Consider the following 27,757-nt stretch of genomic DNA (forward strand, 5'->3'; position numbering starts at 1 on the left):
TACTGCATGATTTGCATGAGCCTCACTCGGCATGGCTAAACAGGAAGCTAATTAGCTTTACAGATTCACCAATTTGCTGTCTGCTCAAGGTTAGCCCTCCCACTTGTCTCTATGCCCACAGAGTATAGCCTTACTTTTGAAGAGCCAAATGAAGCCATGTTTGTATTGTGTTGTTAAATGAATATTTGCTGTATATTTTTGCATCATTATGTGATGCACAAGTTACTGCAGTGTAGCAGCTTTAACCCTAATCTGTGACAGATCTTCTCTGGTTTAGTGAAGGGCGTCCTTGGTTCGGCCAGTCTTGAAGTCCGGTGGTTCAGTGGACGTATTTATGAGGGAGCAGCCTAGCAAGCTTATATCTCACGCCTCAGGTTATCTGCTTATCAACATCTAGAAACATTTCTGTAATGAAAAGATCGTAAACAGAAGGAGTGAGCGGGATCACTCAGCCACACCGACGAGCTTCATAGCCTACAGAAACTTTTAGTGCTATTTGCAAATGCACAAAGGTCTTCGCTATTTTTCTTATATGTCTTGTCTTGACTCACTCATTTGTTCAAACGCAGTTTCGCGGTGTCAATTACATTTTGCATTAATGCCCCATCACCAGCCTGTCACCAATAAAACAAATATGTATTTCAAAATGTTGTGCTTGGGTTTCTGTTCAGCTGATTTGTATTTTTTACGCCGATTGTGTTGAAGCTCGTTGAAATAACGTCGCAGCAAACCTTCAAATCAGAGCTAAAGGGGATCCAACAGAATACCGCTTCAGGATTTATGATATTTTGTTCAACAGCAGGTGTTCCATAGGTTTACATACTGTGCACTGATGTTTCTCACTGTCTAACATTAAAGTGGACCAAACTTTTCTTATTTTAGGTCAGGTAGGATGACCCAAATTACATCTGTTTGCAAAATGCCACAATGATGAGAAAGAGAACATGTCATACATTTATTTATTAATGTCTTCAAAATCAGAGGCTTGCATACAGATTGATTACTAGCTCTTTAAGCAACCAGGGAAGCTCAGATGATGATGTCATAGCTTTGGCAACTTCTGATAGTCTAATTGGAGTCACACCTGTGGATGTATTGAAACCTGTATAAGGTTGGTTTATCCTTAGAAACAACTTACTGATGGTTACAGCTTCGTGTTCATCTGCTTAAAACTATTATACGCAAGCATGGAATATCCAACCAACATGTGGCTCAGGAAGGAGAGGGGTTCTGTGTTCATAAACTAATGTCTCTTTACACAAAACGTGCAAATTGAACCCGGGGCATGAGCCTAAAACCATCCCAGCTGTGAAGCACGTGGGGTGGCAAAAAGACGAAACCATGAAGATGGAAAGATGAAACATTGAAGCCCTGAACTCCAGAGAATCTGTGGGCAGATCTGACAGGTTTTGACGCCGCCACAACGCCAGGCAAAGAATATCACCACCGGAATGCGTAGAACCGGAAGTGTCATGCTTCGCTTTAGGACGAGCTTGTTACCTTAGCATAATAGAGAACATCGTCAATTAACGTCTGAGGCTGCTTCAAGAAAATGTAAGACCATCTGAACTAAAATTAGGCTAAACCAGAAATGGACCCGCCAAGTAAAGCTTTTTTTATTTTTTGGAACGAAGAAGTATAAATCCATGGACCTAGTCAAAGTCCAGATTTTGGTCCCACTGAGATCGGAGGCAGGCGGTACATGCACAAAGCTCGTCGAAACATTTTATTCTGCTGAAAGTGAGAAATAGAAAGTGACCGGAGTCAGAGTGATTATTATAAACAATCTCACCGATGTAACTTCAGCCAAGCAGTAGAACCGGCTGTAAGGAGCAGGGTGTTCATTGTTCCAGCTAAAACATTTTACTATTGCCCTTTGTTTAATGGATAAAATACGCAGATTTTTTTGGAGTTTACCAGTAATATCTTTATACATAATTTAATGTTTAATGTAGTGACCGTTTTGAAGGAATCTTAGAACCTTGTAAAGAGCAAAGGTCAAGAAATCTTTTATTATATGAATTTCATTCGTCTTAAGCCATCAGCGTTTGGAAATGAACAGATGTCCAAGTTCACTAGATGAACCACAGAGTAGTGACTTCAGCTCTCGTTTAAAAATGCTGCTGTTTGTGCAACACCTTATTAAAAACTGTTATCGAAAGATTAAAGAGTGGAGCGTTGCTTGATTCTATTTAAGGCAACACTGCCATCATGTGGACATAAAGAGGAACGCAACCTGAAATATTTTATAGATACATACAAAATAGAGTGACCCCTCAAAGAAAATGGGAAAAGTGGGATTTCTTTTTTGCACTTCAGTTTACTTTGACAACTCATTTATACTTTGTACAACTTTAAACTCAAGAAAAGTTCATCCTAAAATATGTTTAACTAAGTCTATTATGGAGAATTAAAGAGCAATAAACAGATCATTCTTCGTGAGCAGCGGGAAAAGTTTGTTGCACAAAGTCGGGTCTGACTTTTTTTTTTCTAAACACCGGCTGATGCTGATGATCTCTGGATAGTTACTATAGGAGTCAAATTATCACACTGACTACATGGTGCTTTTGGAACGTCACAAGCCAAACTTGTTATGAACGGATCCCGTTTGGTTACAGCTGAATTCAACGAAACCACCTGCTTCTCCTCCGCCCGATGCGCGGCAGGAAGCTCTGCTGACTCAGCAGATTGAACGATTCAAGATATTTTCTAGTCAACGTCAACATGATAAAAGTCGAGTCGATGTCGAGTTGACTAGTGGTTGTGACGTCATAGCAACGCAAGACGCAAAGCTTTGGAGTAACGTACAGACTTTATTACCCGTTTTCACGGAAAAATACGGCATTTACACAGAACAGCAACAAGTGAAACAACAAAACATCGGGATAGTTTATGATAAATAATAAGTTGCTGGGAAACCAACATTCAAAAGGAAACGCACATCTTTTAGATGGCATTACCACAGATCTTTATTTAATCAGCAACATAACATCATAATGTATTAGTTAGATCGTCGTGACAAAGACACTCGTGAGCCGCTAAGTGACATCCTTAGCGGGAAGGGGGCGAGTTTTAGATGGCTCGTGTTTTGTAGTTGACTGCAGCTGCAACTCCATCTCCTTTTAAAAACACTGTAAAACCACAAATATGCATCCATTTACATATCATTTAAACTAATGTATTAACTTATTTTTCTTGTGTCTTGTGACGTATACTGTGCTGTCAGATCAGCACAGGCTGTCACCACCGGCAATCACATGACTGCGACTAGTCGACATGAAATGTAAAAACTCGCGAGACGTCCTAGAGTCGACTAGTCGACTAATTGGTTCAACCCCTAAATCCTACACACATTTTATCAATATGGTAAAAAAAAAACCTTTAAGACAAATAGAAAGTGTACCTCAATGTAACAACTATTCCATTAATGTGTTAATCACGTTTACTAATTTGTCTTACTTATTACTTTTAGTTAAGCAGTATAAGACATTCCCACTACATTAAGGAGCAATTAAGGAACATTTTCCTGGATGTGCTAAATGGGATTATTACACAGAACATGAAGACCAACGACATCAGGAGAACCAGACAGCTGGGATGTAAACACGTTATGTCTTTGTGTGTCATTTATTCTTCACCCGTAACAGCAGTAAAAATAAAAAATAAAAAAAATTAAAAAGTAAATTTGGTGGACAATGCAGAAATAAGTCAAAAGGATCAAATGTGATCCATCCAACTGCATGGAAGACAGTTAATATTTTTACTTACTTGTGACGGTAAGTTAAGTCTATGGAGTCCAGGGTGTTTCACACATTGCCCTGGTGTCTCACACCTCGTTTAAATGAATGTGTAGTTAACTGGCTTTTGTAGCGCTTGATGGCCTGCAGAGCAGGTAAAGCAAACCTTTCAATCAGGTGTGCTGGAGATCTCAGGAAGGATTTTGGCAGGACTGGACTGTGAACAGGAAGGAGATAACAGGAGGACCGGAAATGGAGAAAAATGAACGTGGTGGTGGAAAAACATGGTGAGGTGTATTTTAAAATAAATAGTAAGTGTAAAGGGGGAAGGGGAACACAAAAAATAGCAAATCATTAAAACATAAACTATAAAGTAATCGAGAAATGCTAGTTTACTGTAATGACGGTGCTCAACAGGGAAAGTTACTATAATTGCATGTGTGTGTGTGTGTGCTTAACAAAATATTGAGAATCAAAAATTACAAAGTGCTTCTTAAGTCTATGACTCACAAGCTCAGACCTTATTTTTCACCACCACTGAGGTGTCAGGTTTATTGAGCCTGAAGCTTCAAGATATAAAAGTTTCCTTTCGTGCAGGCAAAGAAGCAGGTCAAGGATTCATGGTTCATATTTGTCATTATGTTCATGTAATGAAAATTTTGTTGGCATTAAAAAAAAAAGACAAAACGACAACTATGAGGGAAATATTCTGTTCCGATTTGATGACACGTGAATCCTTACTTTAGCGCTCTCTGTTGCATGGTTTACAGTAACAGTTTGCCATTGTTTGATATTAGGAATGCGAAATGCCAAACTAAACATTCAGCGAAGCTTTGGCTGAAATCTGAAATGTAAGAAATACCGAAAAAGACAAAATTAGGGCAATTTTTTTGTGTCATACTAAACCTAACACAATACAGAAAAACAGTTTCTGTGAAGCTGAAAAAAATACCATGAAGCAGGATTTTTAAACAGAATGATGGTCCCCTACAAACACTCTGTAGAGTGATTCACCCAGTTAATATATGAAACTACACAAGCACTTATTCTGTAACCAGAATACATTTAGGCAGTAAGTGTATTATTCTTACAGAAATGGAAGTAGAGAGCCACTCAACCCTTTCCAGGTCAAAGTTGTTTTTTTAGCTTGGATTGGGTGTGTTTGTGTGTGTGTGTGTGTCGTGATCAGGGGACGGAAGAGACAGGGCGAGAGAGCTACAAAGATGTGGCTTATTTTTCTCAAATGGCTGTTAGGGGGGAACATTTATTTCAGCGATCTGGAGGGACCCAAACTCTCAAAGTGGCCCTTCAGTTGTCAGATGTACTGCCCTCCCACATATGCACTCTCTTCTAGTTAATGGCAGTAATGTTCACAGCTCCATAATGAACCAATAAAATGATGGAATCCTAACAGGGTGCTTGACACACTTTGTGCCGGTTTAAAGCTTCTCTTGCTAAAAATAATTTAAAAAAAACATTGTCAATGTATATTCATTGGGATTGTTTGTTGAATTGAATGTCTCTATAAGCTCTTAAATTCTGGAGCTTAAGACCACTGACCACTGCAGAACTCGCGTCAGATTATACTCCTTTTTCCACCAATCCACACGGTCGGTTTTGGACTTTCTAATTGCAGGGATTATTTTTGCATGATAAGGCACATAGATTAGACTTTGTAAAAGAAAGTAATGATGGTAATAATGAAAAAAGAAAGCCGTGGGGGTCCTTGCTTTATGAATGACAAACATAAGAAATCTAGAAAGTTAAATAATTTTCTTTCATCATTTTATAGTCTTTCTTACTACTAGCGTAGTAAATGATTTTATGTTGAAAATATGTCCCAACAATGTGAAATTGTTCATAGACGTGTGCTGAATTTGTAAGATATTTGTTTTAGCAGTGGAAGGGTTTTCTCTTCCTGGAATCGGCATTATTGAGATTAGAGGTCTAAATCTTTCGTATTACTGACCTGCACAAAGCGTCTACCGCGTTGACATCCTGCCACTACTGCATCCTTTCTGGTGAGAAATTAGGATTCTTGCTACACAACAAAGATTAACACTTTATTTGACAGGGTGTGCATAAGACTGACATAACATCTGTCATGAAGATGAAGGAGTCTTCATAAATGTCTATGACTGTTGTCATGAAGTGCAATTTGGTAAATAATGACACTTTAATGTAAAGTTGGCACTTCAATGCAACCTTCAGAGCAACTTTGTGTTAAATGTATCCTTATTTACCAAAGGATATCCAAAGAGACTCTTGCTATCTGTGCACATCTGGGTTGGTTAACAGCTTAGATTAAAGATTTCCAGTATTTCCCCCCCACATTGAGATTATTACCTCATCATCAAAACTGTGCAAGCTCTCTGAATTTAAGCATGGGCCTTCAAAAATGTTTGCATTATTTACATACTTTCATATGGATCTTACAAATGAAGCCATCTGCTTTGTTACGATCAGTCCCACTTCCTTAAACGAACAAAGCCACTTTTCTCTGTGACTGTGAAAGTCTGGGATTTACCATGAACACAGTTGGCTAAACACAATGCAACTAACTCTGAAACTAATATTCAGATCATTCAAATTTGACACTGCAGTGAATGTCTTTTAAAACGGTCAAATATCACTATATCAAAAGCACCTTCCTCTAAAGCCTGCATGTGTTTATAATAGCTGCCGAAAACGACCTTCTCCCTCTTTCTGATGTTGCTTTGTCTGAAACTTTTCAAACTACCGCTGAATTCGTTTATCTATAAAGGTGAAGCTCTTTTGTAGTTTTAAAAATGTTTTATTACAAGAATACTAAATTAAAATTGGGTGGCTTTTTTTAACACCTCACTAAGCTGTCAAAGTCCCTACAAATATGTTTTCCGGTGACAAACGTACAGCATCTAGAGTGCATGTCTCCCCAACCACCATGCTTTATGTTGGTCTTCTTAGTACTTTTGGAGCCTTCTCAACTCATACTGAATTATTCTTAGCGCGCGCACACAAACACACACACACACACACACACACACAAACACAAAATAAATAAATATTCCGTCTTACTGCCGGGGGTCACGTTTGTTGTATAAGCATTCCTCAGGGGAGCCATTTTTCTGTTGCCAACCACATTTATGCATCCCTAATTCATGACCTGTCTGTGAAGGCTTTGTTGGTAACAATGCCACCTCCGAAGCTACCAGCTTAAAGATCGGAGAAAGAAGCACTGTCATTCGCAAATTTCCACTGACAAACATGGATAATTACAGGAATTAGCCTGCTATTTTGTCATTAGCCTTCTCTTTCAATGAGTCATCATGAAAAAGAAGCAAGAGTCAGGAACAAAGACGGATGTCTTTGGAGGATTTCAAGACACTCGTTCTCCACACCCCTTCGCCCACACATTCAATTTGCTGTTTTATTATATTATTAATGTAGTCAAGCTTCAGGCTTTGAAGCTGACAGTTTTTCTTCTGATTGGTATTGTGTGAGCTCTGATGGCTAAGCTTAGGGGAAGTCAGAATGATTTCAAATGCACTTTGTTAGTGCCATGATGAAAATGGCAGCTCATTTTTAAAAAAATCTATATATTTGCGAGCATGATTACAGGGTGTGTGTTCAAACAAATGAAGCCCAAACAATGACACACAATCAGGGATTTATAAGACAGTGAAAGGCCATGGAGAGATTAATAAGTGCTTTCAAAACATGCACTCTTACACGCACACACACGGACGGACCGGAAGACTGAAATTATACATATGAGGATTTTGACCTCAGTCATTTTCTGCTCCAATGAACACTATATCAAAAGCAGACTTCCCACAATGCAATTTGCTATTGATTTGTATGTGCGCATATTGAATCTGATGTTTTAGAAACTACATAACAGTGACAGATTTACAACTGGCTCAAGATCGAAACAAAATCGGGAGACCATGCAGTGGTTAAGGTGCAGAAAATGAATATTTATTAACAAAAACTACAATGGCTTGTGAATGTCAGCGCCAGAGGCGGAACCCAAAAAATGCTTGGATGTGTTGTATGACAACACATAACAAAGACGAACTCAAATGTGCGTGAGGAGGGGAGCTGAGGCCGGGCGGCAGAGCAGCGCGCGCGTCAGGAGGCAGAGCGGACACCGAAGGCGACCCAGAAGGTGGAAGACGGCCGGGTTCTCAAAGGAACAGATCAGCCACAGATCCAGCCATATGCAGACACCAGAAACACCTGCAGCCCAGCTCACAAGATCCAGGGCCGTAACAGTAACTTTGTAAATCAGGAAAAAGAACAGGTTTGTTAACGTCAAGTGGCTCTTTATGTGAAGGTCTGCTTACAACCGACAGGACATGGTCAGCAAGCTGTGCAGTTTCAAGATGTATTGCAACAATGTGACAGCTATTTTGATTGAAATTGAAATAATTAGATTGTAGTTTGTGTGCTGTTCAGAACTTTACAGAGTAGGGTTTTTTTTCTTTCCTCAAACTTTAAATGCACCATTGGAGAAATGAAATTTGAAATTTATTCGAACATGATACAAATATAAAAATAAAATAGTGCACAGTAACAAGAAGTGCATAAGAAAGAAGAGAAAATACAGATTTTTTGTTTCAGTTAACATATCATGCTCAAAATGGGGTAGGAAGAAACATTTTTGCAATGTTTTTGCTAACAGTACCAACAAATGCAGCTTGTTGCTGACAATTATTTCAAATGTAAATGAAACTCCAACAATGACATTTTGCTATTTTTTAGCACCTGATTTTTTTATATATATCTTTGTGACTTTGTGTGTATCATACTTTCTATGTGAACGTTGATGTGTTCTTGGGGCTCTCTAGTCCAAAGACCAAAACCATGTGCTATGTAAATCTCTAACTTAAACAGTGACTGCATAGAGGTATGCATCAAAAGTTAGAATTTCAAAAAAATTTAATAGTTTTTGTCTTTCATATCTCAAAGTGAACAGCAAAATTAGAATATTACATATGATCAACAGGCACTTTTCAAACAGGCATGTCGTCTGTCCACAGAACCACAGGCTGTCAGTGATCAGCCTGTGTAATGATAGTAGGTTGTTTTGATAGCTGCCTTCAGATCGTAGATTCTCTATGGAGTTCAGGTCAATCAAGCTCAGTAACACCATGGTCATTGAAGCATCTATTGGTCAGTCTGGGTCAGTGGCAACTCCAGTTGGAAAATGAAATCAGCTTCTCCATAAAGCTTCTCAGCAGAATGACACACGAAGCGCTCTCAGCGTTTGTGCTACATGCCCGCACTGACTGAGGACTTCAGAAAACCCGGTGGACCAACACCGTTAGATGACATGGCACCTCTAATCATCAATGATTAAAATCCTGTCCCTTTCAACCTTTTCTCCAAATTCTAAGACCTTGGCTTCCAAACAAAAAACTCATGTTCATCTGAGCAGAGGCCTTTGACAATAGAGTTCCAATTCAGGGACAGATGTCACTTTCAGCTAATGTGTAGGAATCAACTTTGTGTAGCAAACCCATTTTTTAAAGAACAGGGTTTAGTGTCACTTTGATGGTCGGAGGCCCATTGTTGGAAAAAGAGGCATAAAAACAAAATCCAGTTGAGGTGGGTTTATTCGGCACTGCAGGTCACATTTGGACCAACACCAACACACAGTGAGACAAAGAAGCTGGAATTTATACCTTGAGCAATTTGACCATCCATACCAAGGAAAAAGGGGTTATCAAAGCAAAACAAGACATAAACATTATTTACACAAAGCTAACACAAAAATAATTAATGGTACTAATAAATATTTACATGCATGCAAAGCATTACAACTCAACTAATCAAAGAATACATTTTACTTAGTATAAGTCCTCAAAGCACTACCTGTCCTAATCGACATGGTCCACTCCACAAACGTTTCAGCAGCACATGAAGCATTTGTCTCCCTTTGCTGCTCCACCCTGCTGAGGAGACACACCAGGAATAGGTAATTCCTGATCATTTCTATTGGACCAACAAATGTTATCAGAAACAAACTGATATTTTCTCCCACATTCTCCCTGTACATGAAGGACAGCCGTCCCGCTGCCTGAAGGAATGTTCAACTAAATGTCACAATGCAACTGATAAAAAGAGCTGAAACAGGAAACATTTAGTCTGTAAATGAATTCAGCGCAACATCATATCAATATTTTTTTTTTAGCAGTGATGCCTTGGTCTCCATCACAGTTATGCATAAATGCAGTCACTAAAATGAATGAAACTCAGTACAAAGGGCTTATATAGGTGGCCTGGTCGTTGCCTTCCTGTGCAATTCTGCTCAAAAAATAATTGTCACTATCAAAACAGTCTGGGCATTCTCCCTTTAATTTGGACCGTCTCTGGTAGATTTGTTTTGGGGGTTTTTTTACCAGCCCAATCAGCGAACAGAAGGCAGAAAGTTGTGAAAGATGACGACCATTTTCTGCACTGTTTTAGAATTGCAGTCTGCTTGTAGCTTTAGCAATGGCAGGGGAGGAAGTGGAAAAAGCCGTTCAGTCCATGTTGGTCACGCTTCCAAATATTAAGTTAACATCAACAGCCGCCTCGTTCAGTTCAGCACTTCTCTCTTCGCACTGGAGGATGGTTGTTTACAGCTCTGACTATTAGCGTCAAACTGGCACTTTACATACATCATGGGCAAACGTTAGCAATTAAGTCAAATTTAAAATCTCAACACAGTCCACGCCTCCAGGAAGCTATTGTTTCTCAACAAACCCTCTGGACAAAGCAAATAATGTTTTTTTTTTTTTTTTTTTACCAGACTACATGGAGGAAGGTTTCTGCATATGACTTTCAAATTCGGGTGTGAGGAGCCACAGATCAGACATGGAGATCGGCGGACCACCACAGGGAGAATTGCACCCTCAGAGAAGAGTAGTGGAAAGCTCTGGGAGAACCACGCAGCAGCCACAGTGCAGAAGCTTCCACAGGCTCGGCCCAGAGCAGATCCAGCCATGGACCCTGAAATCCAAGGGCACGCCACCCCCCAGGAGAGTCCCAGCAGAGCCAGGAGGTCCAGGACCTGAGAGAGCCATCACCCCTCTGAACACCCAGCTCTGGAGACCAAGAACCAGCAACACTCCAGTGGGCAGAGGCAGCCAGCAGCCACCAAATGACAACACCCACTTAAGAAAAACTATCTGTGGAATGCAATCTATGAGGTTTGACATGATGTTTGTCTGCTGCATTTTCCATTTAATAGGTAAATGAAAATTAGTTAGAATCACGTTTTTGTTGATGAACTATGTGCCTGTGTGTGGGTACATAAGGTACCTGACATACCTGACATAAGGTACATAAATTGTACCTTTATGTGCAATTTATGTACATAAAGGTACATAAATTTATGTACATAAAGGTACAACTTACCTGTACCTTTATGTAGATTTCATTCTGTTTTTACAGTCTGTGACGTCATTCAGTGTTTGTTTTTCCCCCCCGCATTTTAAGAAGACAGAGAACAGATGAGACACATTAAAACACCAAATAACCTAATAAAGTTGAAGAAAAGACTTAATTTACTTCTTTTGAGCCCGCTGGTTTAGCGTTCCTTCATTTAATATGTTTGCATGTAGTTTGTATTGTCGCCACTAGGTGGCCACCTGAGTACGTCGATACAACACAACGTCGTTCAGATGGGGAGAGATGTGCGTCATTGGAAGAAAGTAAGACCATTTGTTCTTCGTCCTTGTTTCTTAGATGCCGAAAAGCTGTTGCTACACTAGGTATGGTAAAGCATTGAGACTTTTTGAGACGCTTTTCTGTATAATTTTATGGTTTGTGTTCTTGAGGTATGTGCTGTCGACGTCTTGATTAGGTCACCCTCGTAAAAGAGTCCTTGCTGTCAGAGGATTTCAAGATTCAAGTTGATTTTATTGATCCTCGCAGGAAAATTATTTCGTTCAAGTAGCATAAAAAATAAACAGAGAAAAAGCAAATACTATAAGTATGTAATGTATACTTTTGTACAACGGCAGCTGCGATACTTATTTATTATTTATATGCATTTATATCGTGCATTTTTAGAACAAATTGTTCGTTAGAATCTGTCTTCCGGTAGGCTTTTGGCCAGGTGTTTAATACCTTGTGGACATTTTTTTTTGTATTTGTATTTGTAGTAAGAGTACTCACAAACCAGAAGTTAAAATTCAGTTTATTTTCTCCGAGTAGAAACCACTTTTGTAGGTCGATACCTGTATGAAAGAATGCTGAAAAACTCCGAAGATGAACTTTGGTTATCTTGATTTTGTATCAGCCATCAATTGAAATCAGGTGTGCTGAAGGACTGCCAATTGACTCTAAATTGCGGGGGGGAAAAGAGTTCAGACTAGATTTGGACTTGACCCTCAAAGACTTGAGAATTAACTGTGGCTCTCTGGCTGCCTTCCAATTTGCATATGATAGGAGACACAGCTCAATACTTTTCACTAAAGCATCTGGAGAACTCTACAGCATACGCCAGATTTCTTTTTGTAGATTTTAGTTCATCGTTTAATTCTATTCAGACAAACATCCTCCTCAGAAAATTAGTTCAGTTGGAACGTTAACCCTTTTTTAATTAAGTGGTATTACTATTTTATTTTTTTTTTAACAAAAAGATCTCTGCAAGTAAAGTACAACTCTGATCCCAAGTTAAGTAGCACAGGGGCCCCCCAACGCAGCATTAGTCTGCCTTACCTGTTCATTTTGTACACAGATGAATGTGTTAGTTGTCAACCCAATCAGAATATAATAACATTTTCAGATGACACAGTTATTCTGAGTCTTCTAACAGACAATCCCGACAGTCACAAATCTGCAGCAGCTGCGCGATGCTATCATGTCAATATGGACCTGACTCTCTGAGGAATATTTCCAGTACTTTGCTGATTCTGTGCCACGATTATTATGGCAGTTCTGAAGGCAAAAGGGGGTCCAGCCCTGTCCTAGCAAGGCGTACCTAATAAAGTGGCCAGTGAGTGTATAAAGTCCAGAAAGCTACAGTTTAGGGAACACTTTAAGAACATGTGCTAACATTCTCGTCACGATTAACGCATGCAAAAATGTTTTGGTAAACGTTCCAAAAAACACAAAATAATAATAATTCATTTCCCAAGGAAGTAGTAATAAATACTTGCATTTTAATAGGACTTTACAGGACCTTTTTGCCTGGACATAGAGATTCTTTTTTTTAACCAATGTTTATTTCTGTGATTTCATAAGATGCACATCAACCCCGCTCCCAAAAAAAAAGAACAACAAAAAACATACCAAAGGGTAAGTACATTGGTAAGGAATGATAAGTACAAGGATAAAATGGTAACAGTGCAATGTAGACACGACGGGGTGAAGGAACATAGTAACCTGGAGCTGTCTAGAGTTTTAAGCTGTAATGGGACGCTCTGTTTAATTGGATAGTCTACTTGTAGTTTATGGAAACATTTCCTTTACTTAGTTTTGATGAGACAAAGCAAGCAACACCAGGATAAAAGCTTGTATTTTTAAATGTTTGCTTTGCATTCTTACATACATTTTTACTGTCATGGACCAGGAACAAATTTCTATACTAAATGGCTTTTCAGAGTTTTGCTTGAAAATTTTGCTCATGTACTAAATATAGTGTGTATTTAAATAGATAACTTTCTGTTTAAAATGACAGAGTTGTGTTCACTTTCCAGACTTGTCAAACTCCAGAGTTCCCCAGGAGAACCTGCAGGGTAAAACCATTTTTTATTTTTTTGCAATTCTAGTTTCTAAGTACTGTGCACATAGAATGTTTATCTATGGTCCTTACTAGGTTTCTGTCATACGATACCATATTTATACCCCGGACAGATTTAGCGTTAAAGTAATATTCCAAGTAATATTTAGCCAACATGTTTTTCGGACTCAACATAATATAAGTGTTTGATATTATTAATAATATTATACTATTATTTTGTTTTCCACCCAGAATCCCATCTTGAATCTGAGGAGAGAGCTAAAAGCTTTTGGTGACGGCATGGAGACTTTCCCACTTCAAAGACTTGGAGCACTTTGCTAAAGATAAATTATCCAAATACCTGTGAACACATGAAAAACTGCTGGTCAGATATTACAGGAGAAAGTTAGACTGCTGTATTGCCAATTATGATTCTTCCTTCAATTATTAAGAAACATAGAAATCATTTTGGAAATGCCTTTTTAATATAATTTAAACAAAAACAAATTTTAATATTCATAGTCCTTTCACATTGTCTTATTGCATTTGGACAGAAGTAAGGTTCTTGGTTGAATAAAACACTTATATCTAATTTTGCCAGGGGTATGAATAACTTGGGGCTCGTTATATACATTCGCAGAAAGCAGGGAAAGAACATTGCTGGCTTTGAAACCATAAGCCCACTTTCTATGAGTGCTCTGTTTCATGTTTCTTACCCAAGATGCTAACAACCAGTCCAACAGCTCACTTGTCCGTGATTTCTGTTATTTCTCTCATCATGCAGTTCAAAAGAAGGAAAATCAAATCCTCCTCTTTAAAACGAGCTTGAAAATGCTTGATCAGTTCTGCATCTGTGGTCAATCCGTAGAAGAAACAATGGTCCATCTGTGGTGTCCCATTTGTTGGCATTGACTGTGACTCGATTGATGGTTAACCATCAGTACACAAACTGATCTGCTGCACCACCAGCGCTCTAGAGATGGAACTGAAGAGATGAAAATTCGGAGTGGCGGTGGGCTTTACAGCTGGTTTGTAAAGTCATATGTGGAGTTCATACGGGTCGGTCCACAGCATACTGGCAGGGGCTTAGGTTGGACACGGTATTCTGCACCGCTGGATAGGCGAAGTTGGTGTGCTGCTTTGCTTTAAGCCGTAGGCTGGCCAAGCTGGAATTGCAGGTGTCTCTGTACATGTAGGGGCTGGCTGTGGTGGCGTAGGGGCATGTGGCTGCAGTCACCGCTACAGAGTTGAGCGCTGTCGGGCTGTTGAGGTTGTTGATGTTCCCCAGGTTGTTTAGCCCGCCAGCAGGGACTCCAGTTACTGCCGAGGACACCATGCTAGAGGGCATGTTCATGGAGGGGATGGAACTTGTAGGCGAGAACATAGGCTGGGTTGACAGGGGAGTTACATTCATTGAATTAAAGAATGGGAAGCTTTTGGCAGACAGCGGGCTGCTTGCTAGCCCTTTGGCTGCCCAGTTATTGTAGGAGTAGCCTGTGTACATTTCATCATACGGCTGCATGAGTCCATTGAACTGGGCGCCAAAGCCATTTTTACACAACTCTGCCTGCTGGTTCCTTTCCCTTTTTCTCCACTTTGCACGGCGGTTTTTAAACCATACCTAAAGCATAGGAAGAAAGACAATCATATGTTTGTGCAAACAGTTTAGTTGTAGTAAACTCTGAACAATAGAGTAAATGTCTTATCGAAACATCAAGTTCTATTGTCTCATTAGAAAGGAAACAAACACAAATTAAAAGTCGCTCCATTTCATCAAAGCTCAGTGTTTTGTGGCAGTTTTATTTACAATATGCCTTACTTTAGCAAAGATGTGACTTTGTGAACTTACTTACTGAGGAAAGGAATTCAATCCCTGAATAACAAGCTTGAATACAAGATGCAAAGAGAACCATGAAATAAAACAAGTGTGTTTTAGTCCTGCTTTCACTCAAGAGTGTAATTTATAACCTACTAAAAAAGCACGCTTGATTTTATGTAAATTGAAGATTTTTAATGTTCTTTGAAATATACTTTTGTTCTGTCCAAACATGGAGATGAGGTCACCGACTATGATAATATGGTAAAAACTATTAGAGTGCAGTTACATTGGATTTAACGGTGAACACTTTTCGGCCTGGGTGAAGGGTTCCCTCACCTTCATCCACTTTATGAATTTGATGTTTGCACGCAAGACAAAATTTCAGGAAAAAATGAACAATTTTCTTCCAATTATTTCCTTCTTGAAACAGTCTGAAGTCAATAAAGTCTAATTCTAAAAAAAGATTCAGCCAGAGCAACTTAAGCTCACTCTCCTGATTTCAGTATTACTGTGTGCACACGGGTAAAGACATAATGATCCCGCAAATTAAGATGAAGTGTATGATCAAACAGTATTAATCAGACCTTATTGAAACTAATCAGTCATTTATTTAAATAGTGACATCTAAATGAAAGTCATGTCAGAGAAGAGCAATCCTCAAATTTGTAATTTTGTGGTCTATTATCTAAGGGATATTAATTTCACTAAACCTTTGGTTAAAATTTCAAAGGAAGAAAATAGATCTTAGGGAAAGTTCATCTGTGAGTAAATTCATGGAAAACTTTCCTCTAACTTTTATATCGAAGATAAACAAGATTAAATGTTTTGCATTTGGAGTCAATACAATCAATTATTTTAATAAAAAAGGTAGAAAAAGGAGGCACACTTATCCCATTGGGGTGCTGGTGTTTATTTCCAGCGGTCAATGGGAGAGAGGTGGGGTCACCCTGGACAGGTCGCCAGCCCATCGCAGCAGTATAAGTGTGTGTGTGGGGGGTGTGTGTGTGTATGAACCAGGTCTTTATATCCTTGTGGGAACATATTTCTGTCTACATTGTGGGTTTGTGTGGACCACTGCTTCTTGTGGGGACAAATCTTGGTCCCCATGAGAGGAAACCCTGTTTTAGGGGAAGAGGGTATGTGATGGTTAGGGTGTGTGTGCGTGGGTGTGTGTGCGTGGGTGTGTGCGTGTGTGCGTGTGTGTATCAATGAGAAGAACAAGGCTGGAGTCAAAAGGCGCTTTTGTCCTAGAACGCATCAAGGCCCTGTGTTCTCTACAATACTTTGCATTTGATTTTAGTAGCAAATCATTGCCTAGAGGTGTACGCATTTTGTCTCTGAACAATGTTTGCATGTTAATGTTAACAAAGTCCAAAGCACTCTCCATCTTGGGAACAGATGAGAAACCAAATCTCACATTTCTCAATGCTGGATTATAACTAGATGGTAATTAGAGCTTCATAATGTGAGAATAATTTACAGCAAGATATAATACAAATACGAAGGCAAATTATTGAAACTTAATTATGCTGTTTTGCCAGCTGGTCTGAAGTTTAAAGGCTAAAGCCCACAAAACCCTAACAGTGTCAAAAAAAAAGATTTAATAGTGAGCAGGCACAGTTCTTGTTATCAGTTCAAAAATTCATGATGGTGTTTCCAGTAGTCTGGTAGGAATGCTGCTTCATGGCTTTAGGAAGAGCTGCTTTAGTGTGGAATTCCCATCCCATCCATCTATATTACACACTTCTCCCTAGTGAGGTTGCAAGTGCTTCTGGTGCCTATCTCCAGCGGTCAACAGGCGAGAGGCAGGGTCACCCTGGACAGACTGCCAGTCCATCGCAGGGCAACACAGAGACAGACAGGACTAACAACCATGCACACACACACCTAGGGAGAATTTAGACAGACCAGTGAACCTGACAGTCATGCTTCTGGACTGTGGGAGGAAGCCGGAGTACCCGGAGAGAACCCAGTTCTGCACAGGAAAGCATGCAAACTCCGTGCAGAAAGACCCCGGGCCGGGATTTGAACCTAGGAGGAACTCACTTTTTTGTAAATCTCTTGTGTTTATCCTTCCCTAAACATTTTCCACAGGATTTGAACCAGGAGAACATGTAGGGTGGTACATAAGAAGAAAATTGTTTCCCTGGAGAAAGTTATGAGCTTCTGCGTTCATAACACAGTAGTCAAGCAAAGTTAATGTATTTCACAGAGTTGCCTGCTGCGACATTTCCTCATAGCCATTTTTGATGTCCCTGCACAACCTGAACCAGAAAGCTCTCCAGATCATGACAAAGCATCCTCCACTGTGTCTTGTACAAAATCTATCTGCTGGGACTTTCTTGTTCCGTCAGTAACATTGCAAGCCATAGGGACCGTCCAGATTCTACCTTTCACTGTCCCATATTTGGTACTCCCTTACACAGTTCAAACACAGTGAAGTTTTTAAAATTTGCTCAGAATTTGCATGACAACGGGATGGAATCATAGCTAATGACTGTATGTGTAATGTAAACAGGCTTCCCAGGATCATAACATTTCTCCATTTAATCAATTATATAGGTCTGAGGATTGAAGGTTTTCATTATCTGAAATTCACAACTAACAATGTTAGTTGTGAAATCATTAGTTGTGAAATAAGCCAGAATGCCACAAAGAGAGGGAATATACTCTTTTTGCACATTCCCCTAGGATAACCCAGGATAATCAACCTAGATCACACACATGTTGATATCATGATATGTATGTACAACCGACCTCCCTCAGTGAGTCTAGATTTTGTGATATAAGCTTTGGTTGAAGTTAAATCTCCCAGTGCAACTGTGCCATATTTCCAGAGGAGAAAAATTAGTCTGCCTCAGATCACGACTGCAACACAATCGAGAGTCATGTTGAAAGTACCATGTGACACTGTGTCGGTCCGACTGACGTTCTGACCTCTTTTTTTTTTTTTTTTTTTGTCCTGCAGTTTAAATTGACCCAGTGTTCTTGCAAGGTCCAAACATGCTTACGTGTTTTAATATAGCTAATGGAACATAAAAACAAACAAACAAAAACAAAACATACAGAACTGGGTTTCCTATTCCAATGAGATGATGAGGACGACTGTGTGTGTGTACCCACCCTGACCCGAGCCTCAGTGAGGTTGGTCCACACGGCGATCTCTTCTCTTGTGCTCATGTCTGGGTAGCGGTTTCTCTGGAAGGTGGCTTCCAGCTCCTGGAGCTGCTGGCTGGTGAAGTGAGTCCTTTGCCGCCGCTGCTTCTTCTTCAGAGAGCCGTCTTCAACACCTGACTCATCCAACTTGGTCTGCTGGGATTTCTCAGTGTCTGGAGATAAACAGGTGCTATCATTATTATCAGTTTCTCTCTGTGTGTGTTTTTCTTTACATTGTATTTATTGTTATAGAACATATATTAAGAAGAATTTATAGGTGTACATTGGCAAGGAGTTGGAAATGATTCTGATGCTGCATGTCCAGTCGTTATTTCCAATTATCATTATTACTATTACTATTATCTGTAGATTTTCTTGTCTTGTTATGAGTTAGTTTGATTAAATAAGCGTTCACTTCTTTCTACTCCTCCTCAAGCAGAAAAGTCATGGTAAGCTAATTATTTTTGTTCTTGGTGATGCATTCACACACCCGTACTGACTGGTTTCTTCTCTTTAAAAACCTGTTTCAAATAAATCAGACAATTGCTGTCTGATAAACAGACAGTACAGAACGGTAAGCAACAAAACGTTTGAAAAGTATTGTTCCGGCATAAAAGACAGAACAGGTCCTCGCTAGCCCATACTTTGCCATGTTGAAACAATCATCTTTCTTTGTTGGCATGTTTGTGATAGCAGATTAACGTTTTACACAGTTCACTGGAAATCTGTAGAATATGACAACTGAGTAGATTGCAGATGTTTGGAAAATCACTAAAACGTCCAGCCATTTTTCTCACTTACAGCTTTTGCCACTGACTGACATGGTGGACATTTATTGGCAGACCTCAAGCATGATACAAAATTAAATGTGTGATTCATACTCAGTAATATATTATTTTATAGTGTGCTAAAATGTAATCATAAAACATACAAAAGTCATTTGGTGTTATAGGGTTAGGGTTCTGTAGCACCTGCAGGATTATTTGTATGACAGCCAAACAAAAAAAAAATCAACAACAGAAATTATGGCAGATGCCATTTTTAAGTCAAGATTCTGGCAAATTCCCCACCACGCTAAAGATTGTTTATTTATTTAAGTCTTTTTTAAATGTCTGCATTCATTTTCCAATCTTTCAATTATACATAATTATCACGTGATATTTTCAAATCTCCTGTCAACTTTAAACATTGTTTAACTGAAAAACACGACGGGCCGCTGGATGAATGACTGACCTAGCGCCCAACCACCAGGCTTAGAAAGTTTTCTGGGGGAAACCTTGTATTAGCATATTAAAATACAGAAAGACTGTTGTTAGAAGAGCAGTCAACACTTAAACGTTAGTGAAAAACAGAAAACAAATAAGGTTTGAAGGTTTAATACTACTATATAAATTAGTCTAACAAAAACAAATCCAATCTCTAATGGCCTGAAGAAAAAATAAATAAAAGCACTGGGTGTTACTGCACTTCAAGAAGATGTGCTTAAAGATTAGTGCAAAATTCAAATTATCAAGTCAAAGTTCTTTGTATCTATACGTGCCACACCTCCACATAAATTTGCATGAAGCTCATAATCAACACACCCCAACCTGAGATGAATGAAAACATAATCTCTGTTCAAATAGCAACTCAAGTCCCTTCAGGCAAGAAACTGACAACCGTGATTGTGCTACAATACTGGGAAAACAAATGCAAACAATTATTACATGCAAAGTGGATCTGATGCTGCTGCTGACTGCATTTTCTCCCCAGCAGAGTTGGCTTAAAGGTCTGCTGAATGTTATGTCTGCCTTGGCTCCTCGTCAAACTAATGCAATTTGAGGACCTTACGGAAAGACGTGAATTTAGCTGGCTAGCTAATCCCGTGGATCAGGCCTTTGTGACCGGGGCAGGTTGGGTTCTGTTTGGTGACGGCTTAGGTCTCTGGGAGCAGTTCAAAATGATCAACTGGGTTTAAAAAGGAAGCTCCACAGGGCCACCAGCAAAACCAATAAGGGCCAGGCTGAGGCTGTTATCTGGCAGTAAACTGACACTGGTAAGCTGTCACTTAAGCCTATAACACAGCACAGAGGAAAGGACTGGCCTTTCAGAGTGATGTCCTAATGAACAATGGGACCAGTTTGACTAACTATGTGCCAGAAGGAGAAAGCTGTACTAGAGCTCTGTGCATCAGATTATTTTAAGCAGAAAAATCACTTCAGCAAAGTATTAAAATCATCACCTTTCAACACCTGGGAAGACAAAAAAATCTCAAGCTAACAAAAATGCTGCAAATAAAAGAAGTCAGTTTATTTTTATTTCTGGAAGAAAAAAATAATCACGTCAGATGATTGAGTCAAGGCTTAGCAGCTGTAGCGCTCCTCTTAAGACATAAGTTACATATAAGTTTGCGATTTGTTTATTATTATCCAATAGAATTAAGTCTCAACGATGAGAAATATTCTTCTCATAAATTAATGTCCCTTAACTGGACTGTCTGTGTTCAGTCATTCGTTTTATTAAAATGATCCTTTGTCTTGGAAAAACAAACAAATAAGTAAATAGGTTACAAAAATCTTGTGGAACACAAATTAGTAAAAAAAAATAAAATAAGATAGGCTACTGTACACATTTATATTGATTCCTCTTCCACCGACTTTAAAAGAAACAGAATCCAACTTTAACGCGCGTGGTCCACAAAGTCTGAATTTAAATTCTAAAATATATTTTACAACAACATTTTTTAAAAAGTTGTTAAACGTTATAATAAATCACCAAATCGTTTCTACAAAAACTAAAACATTTGTATAAATATTTGTATTTGTCTTATTTGTATAAATAAGAATACTCTTTGGAATAATAATAATAATAATAATAATAATAATAATAATAATAATAATAATAATAATAATAATAATAATAATAATAATAATAATAAAAACCTTCTGGTTCGCAATATATAATTACACACCGATCATTTAAAAAGTATAATTTAAGAAAGTACCTAATTCAAAACGGGTGTTAATCGGTGGTTTGTGCACTTTTGCAGCTAAACTAAATCTTAAATAAAGCGACCATTAAGGCTTTGCGGCTCAATAAACAAGGCTTCCTTAAAACTTTAAATAGTTTGACTAGTTAGAATGTTATAAAGCGGTTTGCAAACTACGTTTATTATTTAAAAGTTCATAAACAGACTGAGCCACAAAATCAGAAAATATGAATTGTTCTGATTACATCAGGAGACTTCGTAGATGTCTCTTTCTGTTCTGTTTGTAAGGTCCACGTGGAACACGTCGGTTCACGCTGATCGGTTAAGCGCCACCGATACGCGCTGTGGGTTGATTAATCAGCGCACCGTGACGGGCCCGGGGAACCGGCGAGCCCGCTGCAGCCACGGGCTGCTGCTGCCGTGGACTGACAGCGATACAATAAACTATGACATTGACAACAAAAATAATAGAAATCACAAAACTGGGGTTAAATTTTCATAAATGTTATGACATATATGCTTATTGACACGTTTGCGTTGAAGAAAACAATGTAGAGCAAGGAAGTTTAGTAGTTAAAAATGAAACGGTTTTGTTCAGCGCAGTCAAAAAAATAATAATTTACTAAAAATTCTGATCCATATAGGCTATACAGGAAGAGACAGACAGATGTGCTGACTAACCGCTTTGGTCCTGGCCTTTACATCCCGACTCATGCTGCGGTGTTCCGGAGTCAGAGAGAGACAGCGCCGGGCTGCGGGTCTCACTGTCTGTCAGCAGGTTAAAATCCATCACAGGTTCTATGCGCAAACACACACACACACACACACGGAGGAGAGACAAGTCATAAATAGGTTAATATTCCCAGGTCACATTTAACACGGGCGCTGTGATCCTCAAATAAGAGAGAAACTCACTTCATCGTTAAACATTTAGTACCATTTTGTGTTTTATTTAATTATTTGATATTTTTTCATTTCATGCAGTCTAACCTTTCCTGTTTTGAAGGTGTGAATGATTTTACAGCTCACTGTTTTCCACTCTTTCCAAACGTTGTAGAAATTCTGACTTTTACATAAAAATCAAATAAGGCTTTACAGAAAACTGTTGTAATTAGACTTCATCGTTGTAGTTGTAGTTATAAGTCACCTTAGAAACGTAGCAGAATTGCATCTATTTTCAAATCTCTCAAATGTAATAAAAGTCATTTTACAGTGCATTTTATACACGTGACGTGAGACTTTTTTTTCCACTCTTTGTGGTACTGTTGCAATAAAATCCTGTAAATTAACAATATCTCCATTTTGTGTTTCGCTTCATCTGTCAGTAGCTTCCATCGTGTGTCTATTTTTTTCTCTGTTTGCCCCATGTGTGTGGCAGTTGTGAGTCTTTACAAGAGGTTGACACAAGCAGCTGTATGAAGGCCTGTCCTGTGGACCGGCTCTATTTTGGAATATGAGACGAGCCACAAAAAAGCCTCACAATGACATTTTAGTCTAATTTCATACTCGCGGGGATGAAGCATTGGCTCCCACGCTGCGGCTGATTGCCCCGTGATCAGTTAACGCTTTGACAACGTTGATGGAAAGCAGAGCCGTCCAGATCTGCCAAAGCCATGAGAGGTTTGGGATGCGATGCAAATAAAGCCAACGTGTTGACAGCAGAACCAGATTTAAGCAGAGGCACCGGCACGCTTAAGCAACTTCGCAAGTCCAACTGACAAAGTGATGGAAAAACCCAGAATAATAAAAATCAAAAAGGCATCTAACTGTTTGGCCTTGTTTTCATTATATTTTTTTGCATTTCCAGCAGAAGTAATGTTGTGTTAGTCTCTGTCTGGGCAGAGCTGGACAGTCAGCTGGTCACTGCCAGTCTCTGTGCGTATATAGACCGTATTGCTACAGATGTTATAGATTTTATCTGTGCGATTCTATTTTCTGATAAACCTGTTTTGGGAAGCTGCATGCACACACACCTACCCTCTTCATGTTTCCCTGCCGTCTCCTATCTGTCATGCCAACTCTTTGTATTGTGGTTACGTGGGCCTTTGTGATGATTTGTACACAAACACACAACAGCAACACACTGACTCCAGTACTGGAGTGAGGTTGAAGCAGAGGATGGGGGAACTATACCCTCTGACAGCCACTATCACCTTCTCCCCAATGAGCCACTTTACCTTACAATTGACATAGATCAAACTGATGAGTATGTATTGTTATACATATGTAAAAAATAAATAAATAAGCAATGTTTAATGCTTAATTGATTGTCAAGACATTAATAGCTGAGTTTACAGATAGTCATGTTTTTATCCTTTCTTTTTAAATCAAAGTCAGACAAAGTAAATCAGTTTTCATTAGATCAGCCTCAGCCTATAAACTCCAGGGTTTCCCTCAGTGTATTAAAAGCCTGTCGGACCACCAGGCTTTACTTGTGCCCCCACCAGGCTTAGCATTGTTAATTTATTCGCTTTTGGGTGTTTTTAATGATTGCTTCTTTTTTTTTTTTTTTTTTTTTTTTTAATACTTTACAGTTGATGTTCAGGTATCAATCTTCCAGTCTTCCAAAAGTGCATAACTATCAAAAGATATTTTCAAGTTTCCTGTCAACTTTAAACATTTTCGAACTCAAACACAGGACGGGTGGCTGGATGATTGTCGCAGCGTAGTCTGGCTGTGATGCTGCTGCCCCAAGAGATGACGGCAGAAGAGATGTGACACAACAACACACTTATAGATCTACTCCAACATGCTGCCACAATGAGTTCACAATTCTAGAATTCTTCGTAAAACAGCGTAGCTCTTTCGCCAAAATGAACGTCAGTCGGAACAGCGGAAAATGAGACATTTCCAACATTCACCCAAAGAGTTCAGAGGAAGAAATAGGAAGGAAAGCGAGAAAACAATTGACCATAAATTTGAAGCGCAGGTGGCAAAAGGTTTTCCACTTGAACTCCTCTCGACTTCAGTGGAAGTCATTTTATTGACTTCCACTGAAGCACTGGTCCATCTTCTGACTTCTGTCTACTGACTCTAAACTTACAAATTATTTTAATATGTCATAAAGTCACTAATTTGAATGAATTTAAATTGGTTTCTTTGAAGCACAAATTGAAAACAAATATCATCTTAATAGGTCCAATTCACATATATATACGGGCTGATTCCAATTTAACTACATTAATTCCAATTCTACTAAAATGCTGTCAGGTTCAGTTTGTTATTATCCCACTTATTCAAAAAAGTCTTCTTTAGGAGGAATCCTGGAAAACTGCATAATATCAATGACTTTCCAGTCGTCCTGAGAAAAATTTGCTGAAGGCTTTAAAGAAAAGATCATCTGGGATTTAAGAATAATAGTATTCTGCTGTTGGATGGAGGTTTTTGTTGTATCATTTTGGGGGAAAGAAAGTAAGATTGCAGAAAGGAAAACCACTGGAATAAGACTGAAAAAGAATTTCTAGTTCAGAAAGATTCACCTTCCTGCCTCTAAGTATATCAATTAAAAAGGCTTGGTGACTAATGTTTACATAATATATTAAAAGAATTACTGAGAATAAGTCTTTGTCTGAATTCAGATTTTATTCATAGTGTCTGTGGATGGAGCTAGGTTTTCCGTTTGGACTCATTTTACTTAAAAAAAAAAAGAGTACTGCTGTAAGAGGGGTTATCTTTTATTTATTTTATTTATTTTTTTGGTGGGGTTGTGGGTAGTCCTGGGGGGTAATTCATAACTGAATAAAGAAAATCAGTCCACAGGTTTATTGTGAAACCGTGCTTTTATATCAGAACAGTGCAGAAAGACCGTGGCTGACTGGCATTCCCATCCCAGAGGGGACTGGGGCCCCCGGCCCCTTTTAACCTAACACACTCCTCAGGAGACAACGTCATGTTTCCGAAATCGGGAGCTCTCCTCGTTCGGCGGGCCCAGACAGCTGACACTGTGCTCAGCGACAGCTCAGGGCCCTTCTGTGGAGAGGAGTGCGCTTTTACAGGGCCCTGGCTATTTCCTATATGAGGCCCTGAAAAAACAGCCCTTCTTTTCTTCCCCCCTGCCCTCTACCCCACAAGCTGAGGTGTGACTGCGTGTCTAACTTTGATGTTGAGGTGCAGCGGAGGCTTTCATTTAAATACCGCCTATGATAATAACAAATAAATAGTAATGAGAAGCAGAAATCCTCTTCCCCTTTTTTTTCAGAAAATTGCCGGATCCATCTGGCGGCGCGGCGCATTCCGCTCGAACCCCGCACGCATTACTCTGGGAATTATTCATAAACGCGTCGAGAATTAATTCCCGGGATTAGGAGTTGATTAAGATGTGTGTCACTTTGCTGTCTGAGAACTTATTAAGGGCCTCCTCCAAGAGGCGGCAGATGGAATTCCAGACCAATGTTTGTAGATGTTAATTTCCACCCTGGTATAACATCTATTTGCATATGACTGAGGGACTGAGAGGCCGAGGCAGTCCCGCGGCACAATCACCAGAAAATAATTGTCTGTTCCGGGTAATAGGAGCCCTCTGCAGTGATTAACATGGAGCTCATCTACATCTAGAATTTAAAACGATTTATCGAATTAAAAAAAACACTTATGTCGTTCATTTTGTAAGTGTAAAAACTTTAATAATTCAGCATTTATTTATTTGTTTATTAATGTATTTTAGTTTTAGTTTTATTGCCAGGGTAGCCTACAAACAATAAGGTTGTGGTGATTTCTCATTTCATAATTTGATTTCTCTTTGGGCTCATTTTGTGAAGTAACATATATTTAAAAAAATTGATTTAATTCAGAGTAGTTTCTATTAAATTAAGGGACTTTAAAAAAAGATATCGGGCCGCAGAAGACAGGAGAAATTCATGTTCAACCTAAATGAGTTTAACGCAGCTCAGTTTGAAACTAATGCGTTTATTTCTAGCAACAGGGTTCCTACGGTCAGTATACAATTAGTATTTTTGGTAATGGGATTTCAAGCCGACTAATAACAGTAGCCTACCTGGGTTTATGCAGCATCCCGGTCGGCCTCCACGCACACGACAGCCTGGTAACCAGTAAGGGAACATTTACATCCATCCCCTCCGGCCAAACGCTGACATGGATTAAACAAATCTCTCTCTCATACGTCCGGATTTGCTATTGGGCCTAAAGAGGCCATAAACTGAAGGTCTCCAGAACCATGCAAATTGCTCAAATAACTTGACATGTTTTTTGTTTGTTTGTTTGTTTTACCCTTTTTTTTTAACCCAAATTAAATTAATCAGACAACAGCTTGATAAATATCTAAATGAATAAATACATATCTAAATCAATTAGTAAGGTTGTTATGAAACTTTAGGTTCAATGCAAACTGCGCTTTTCACATCCATTTACAAAAAAATACAAAAAACGTAGAGCTATTTATTAAGGATAAGAGTAGAGAAAAATGTTTGTCTGACGTCAGACTGCGAGATTTAGCATATTCCAATTGTTATTGTTGGTATTATTATTATTATTAGTACTACTACTACTACTACTACTACTACTACTACTACTAATAATAATAATAATAATAATAATAATAATAATAATAATAACAGTAATAATAATTTTAGTATTATTATTGTTAGCTAATTAAAATTATCTGTGTGTGTGTGGGCGTGTGTGTGTGTGTGTGTGGGGGGGGGGGGGGGGTGTTGTCATTACAAACAGCGGCAGCCTAAATGGAGTTGTAGTATCAAAAATATTTTTGACCATCCAAAATATTTATCTTTCTGTGCAAATCACAACAGTTTTGCAACGGGCAAAACTTGCAAACACAAAAACAGAAAAAAAAAAAACAAAAAAAAAAAACAAAAAACATTTTGACTGTAATATGTATTTCCAGCGGACCCGAAAGCTGCTGTTGAGGTTTTTTTTTTTTTTGTTGTTGTTGTTGTTGTTTGTTTGTTGCTTTTTTGCCAACAATGAAAACGAGAAAATGACTTGGCAAACACACACGCAGCCTGATGCAGACTAAACGAACTGACCGTTCAGTTGAGCGAAAATAGTTGTGTCAGCTCAGACAAGAAAACACGAAAACAAGCTGATGAACAAAGTGACAGGCATAAAAGAAAAAAAGAAAAAAGGAGGGAAAGTGCGCTCGTGCACTTACGTGAACTGCCGGTCTGGCTAAATGAATCCGTGAAAAGGGCAAATAACTTTGCTTTGCGCTGCTGGGTTTCCTGGCCTCGGCTTCACTGGTGACGTGAACAAAAAGTTCCAAGGTGCGGTATAATGTCAGGGAAAAGCGCCTGACAGCCAGCGACGTTCCTCTTCTCGTTGTTCCCTCAGTGCTGATCAACATGAAGCTGCGCAGGAGTGAGGCTCGATCCCCTCTCAGAGCAGAGGGACGGAGGTGGGCGGGG

General features: G+C 39.0%; 2 protein-coding genes across 5 annotated transcripts; one reads left to right on the plus strand and one right to left on the minus strand.

Annotated features, from left to right (window-relative positions):
- Nucleotides 1-7,826: 7,826 nt before the first annotated feature.
- On the plus strand, nt 7,827-13,778 carry LOC122842867. 3 transcript variants are annotated; one of them, XM_044137111.1, is made up of 6 exons: nt 7,827-8,022; nt 10,516-10,956; nt 11,330-11,419; nt 12,957-13,010; nt 13,412-13,450; nt 13,687-13,778. In XM_044137111.1, the coding sequence occupies exons 2-6, from the start codon at nt 10,581-10,583 to the stop codon at nt 13,728-13,730; spliced, it is 603 nt and encodes a 200-aa protein (XP_043993046.1). In that variant the 5' UTR covers nt 7,827-8,022; nt 10,516-10,580; the 3' UTR covers nt 13,731-13,778. The 3 variants fall into 3 exon arrangements, with proteins under 3 accessions (XP_043993046.1, XP_043993048.1, XP_043993049.1); XM_044137113.1 differs by having other exon boundaries at nt 10,516-10,915; nt 11,349-11,419; XM_044137114.1 differs by lacking the exons at nt 11,330-11,419; nt 12,957-13,010.
- A 707-nt stretch (nt 13,779-14,485) lies between these two features.
- On the minus strand, nt 14,486-27,740 carry pitx3 (paired-like homeodomain 3). 2 transcript variants are annotated; one of them, XM_044137109.1, is made up of 4 exons: nt 27,505-27,740; nt 22,059-22,175; nt 18,377-18,582; nt 14,486-15,055 (listed from the first exon to the last, which is right to left on the minus strand). In XM_044137109.1, the coding sequence occupies exons 2-4, from the start codon at nt 22,165-22,167 to the stop codon at nt 14,486-14,488; spliced, it is 885 nt and encodes a 294-aa protein (XP_043993044.1). In that variant the 5' UTR covers nt 22,168-22,175; nt 27,505-27,740. The 2 variants fall into 2 exon arrangements, with proteins under 2 accessions (XP_043993044.1, XP_043993045.1); XM_044137110.1 differs by lacking the exon at nt 27,505-27,740 and having other exon boundaries at nt 22,059-26,880.
- Nucleotides 27,741-27,757: the final 17 nt, after the last annotated feature.

The sequence above is a fragment of the Gambusia affinis genome, linkage group LG13 (genome assembly GCF_019740435.1).
Source record: "Gambusia affinis linkage group LG13, SWU_Gaff_1.0, whole genome shotgun sequence".
Lineage (NCBI taxonomy): Eukaryota > Metazoa > Chordata > Actinopteri > Cyprinodontiformes > Poeciliidae > Gambusia > Gambusia affinis.

What these genes read in the sequence shown, in the direction of transcription:
- LOC122842867 (XM_044137111.1), top strand. Translation starts at nt 10,581, where the DNA reads ATGGAGATCGGCGGACCACCACAGGGAGAATTGCACCCTCAGAGAAGA. An exon ending in CTGCATTTTCCATTTAATAG is followed by an intron (nt 10,957 to 11,329) that starts GTAAATGAAAAT and finishes GTTTGCATGTAG; the next exon opens with TTTGTATTGTCGCCACTAGG. An exon ending in AACAAAAAACATACCAAAGG is followed by an intron (nt 13,011 to 13,411) that starts GTAAGTACATTG and finishes TTCACTTTCCAG; the next exon opens with ACTTGTCAAACTCCAGAGTT.
- pitx3 (XM_044137109.1), bottom strand. Translation starts at nt 22,167, where the DNA reads ATGGATTTTAACCTGCTGACAGACAGTGAGACCCGCAGCCCGGCGCTG. An exon ending in TAAAGGCCAGGACCAAAGCG is followed by an intron (nt 18,583 to 22,058) that starts GTTAGTCAGCAC and finishes GTTTATCTCCAG; the next exon opens with ACACTGAGAAATCCCAGCAG. An exon ending in TCACTGAGGCTCGGGTCAGG is followed by an intron (nt 15,056 to 18,376) that starts GTGGGTACACAC and finishes CCTATGCTTTAG; the next exon opens with GTATGGTTTAAAAACCGCCG.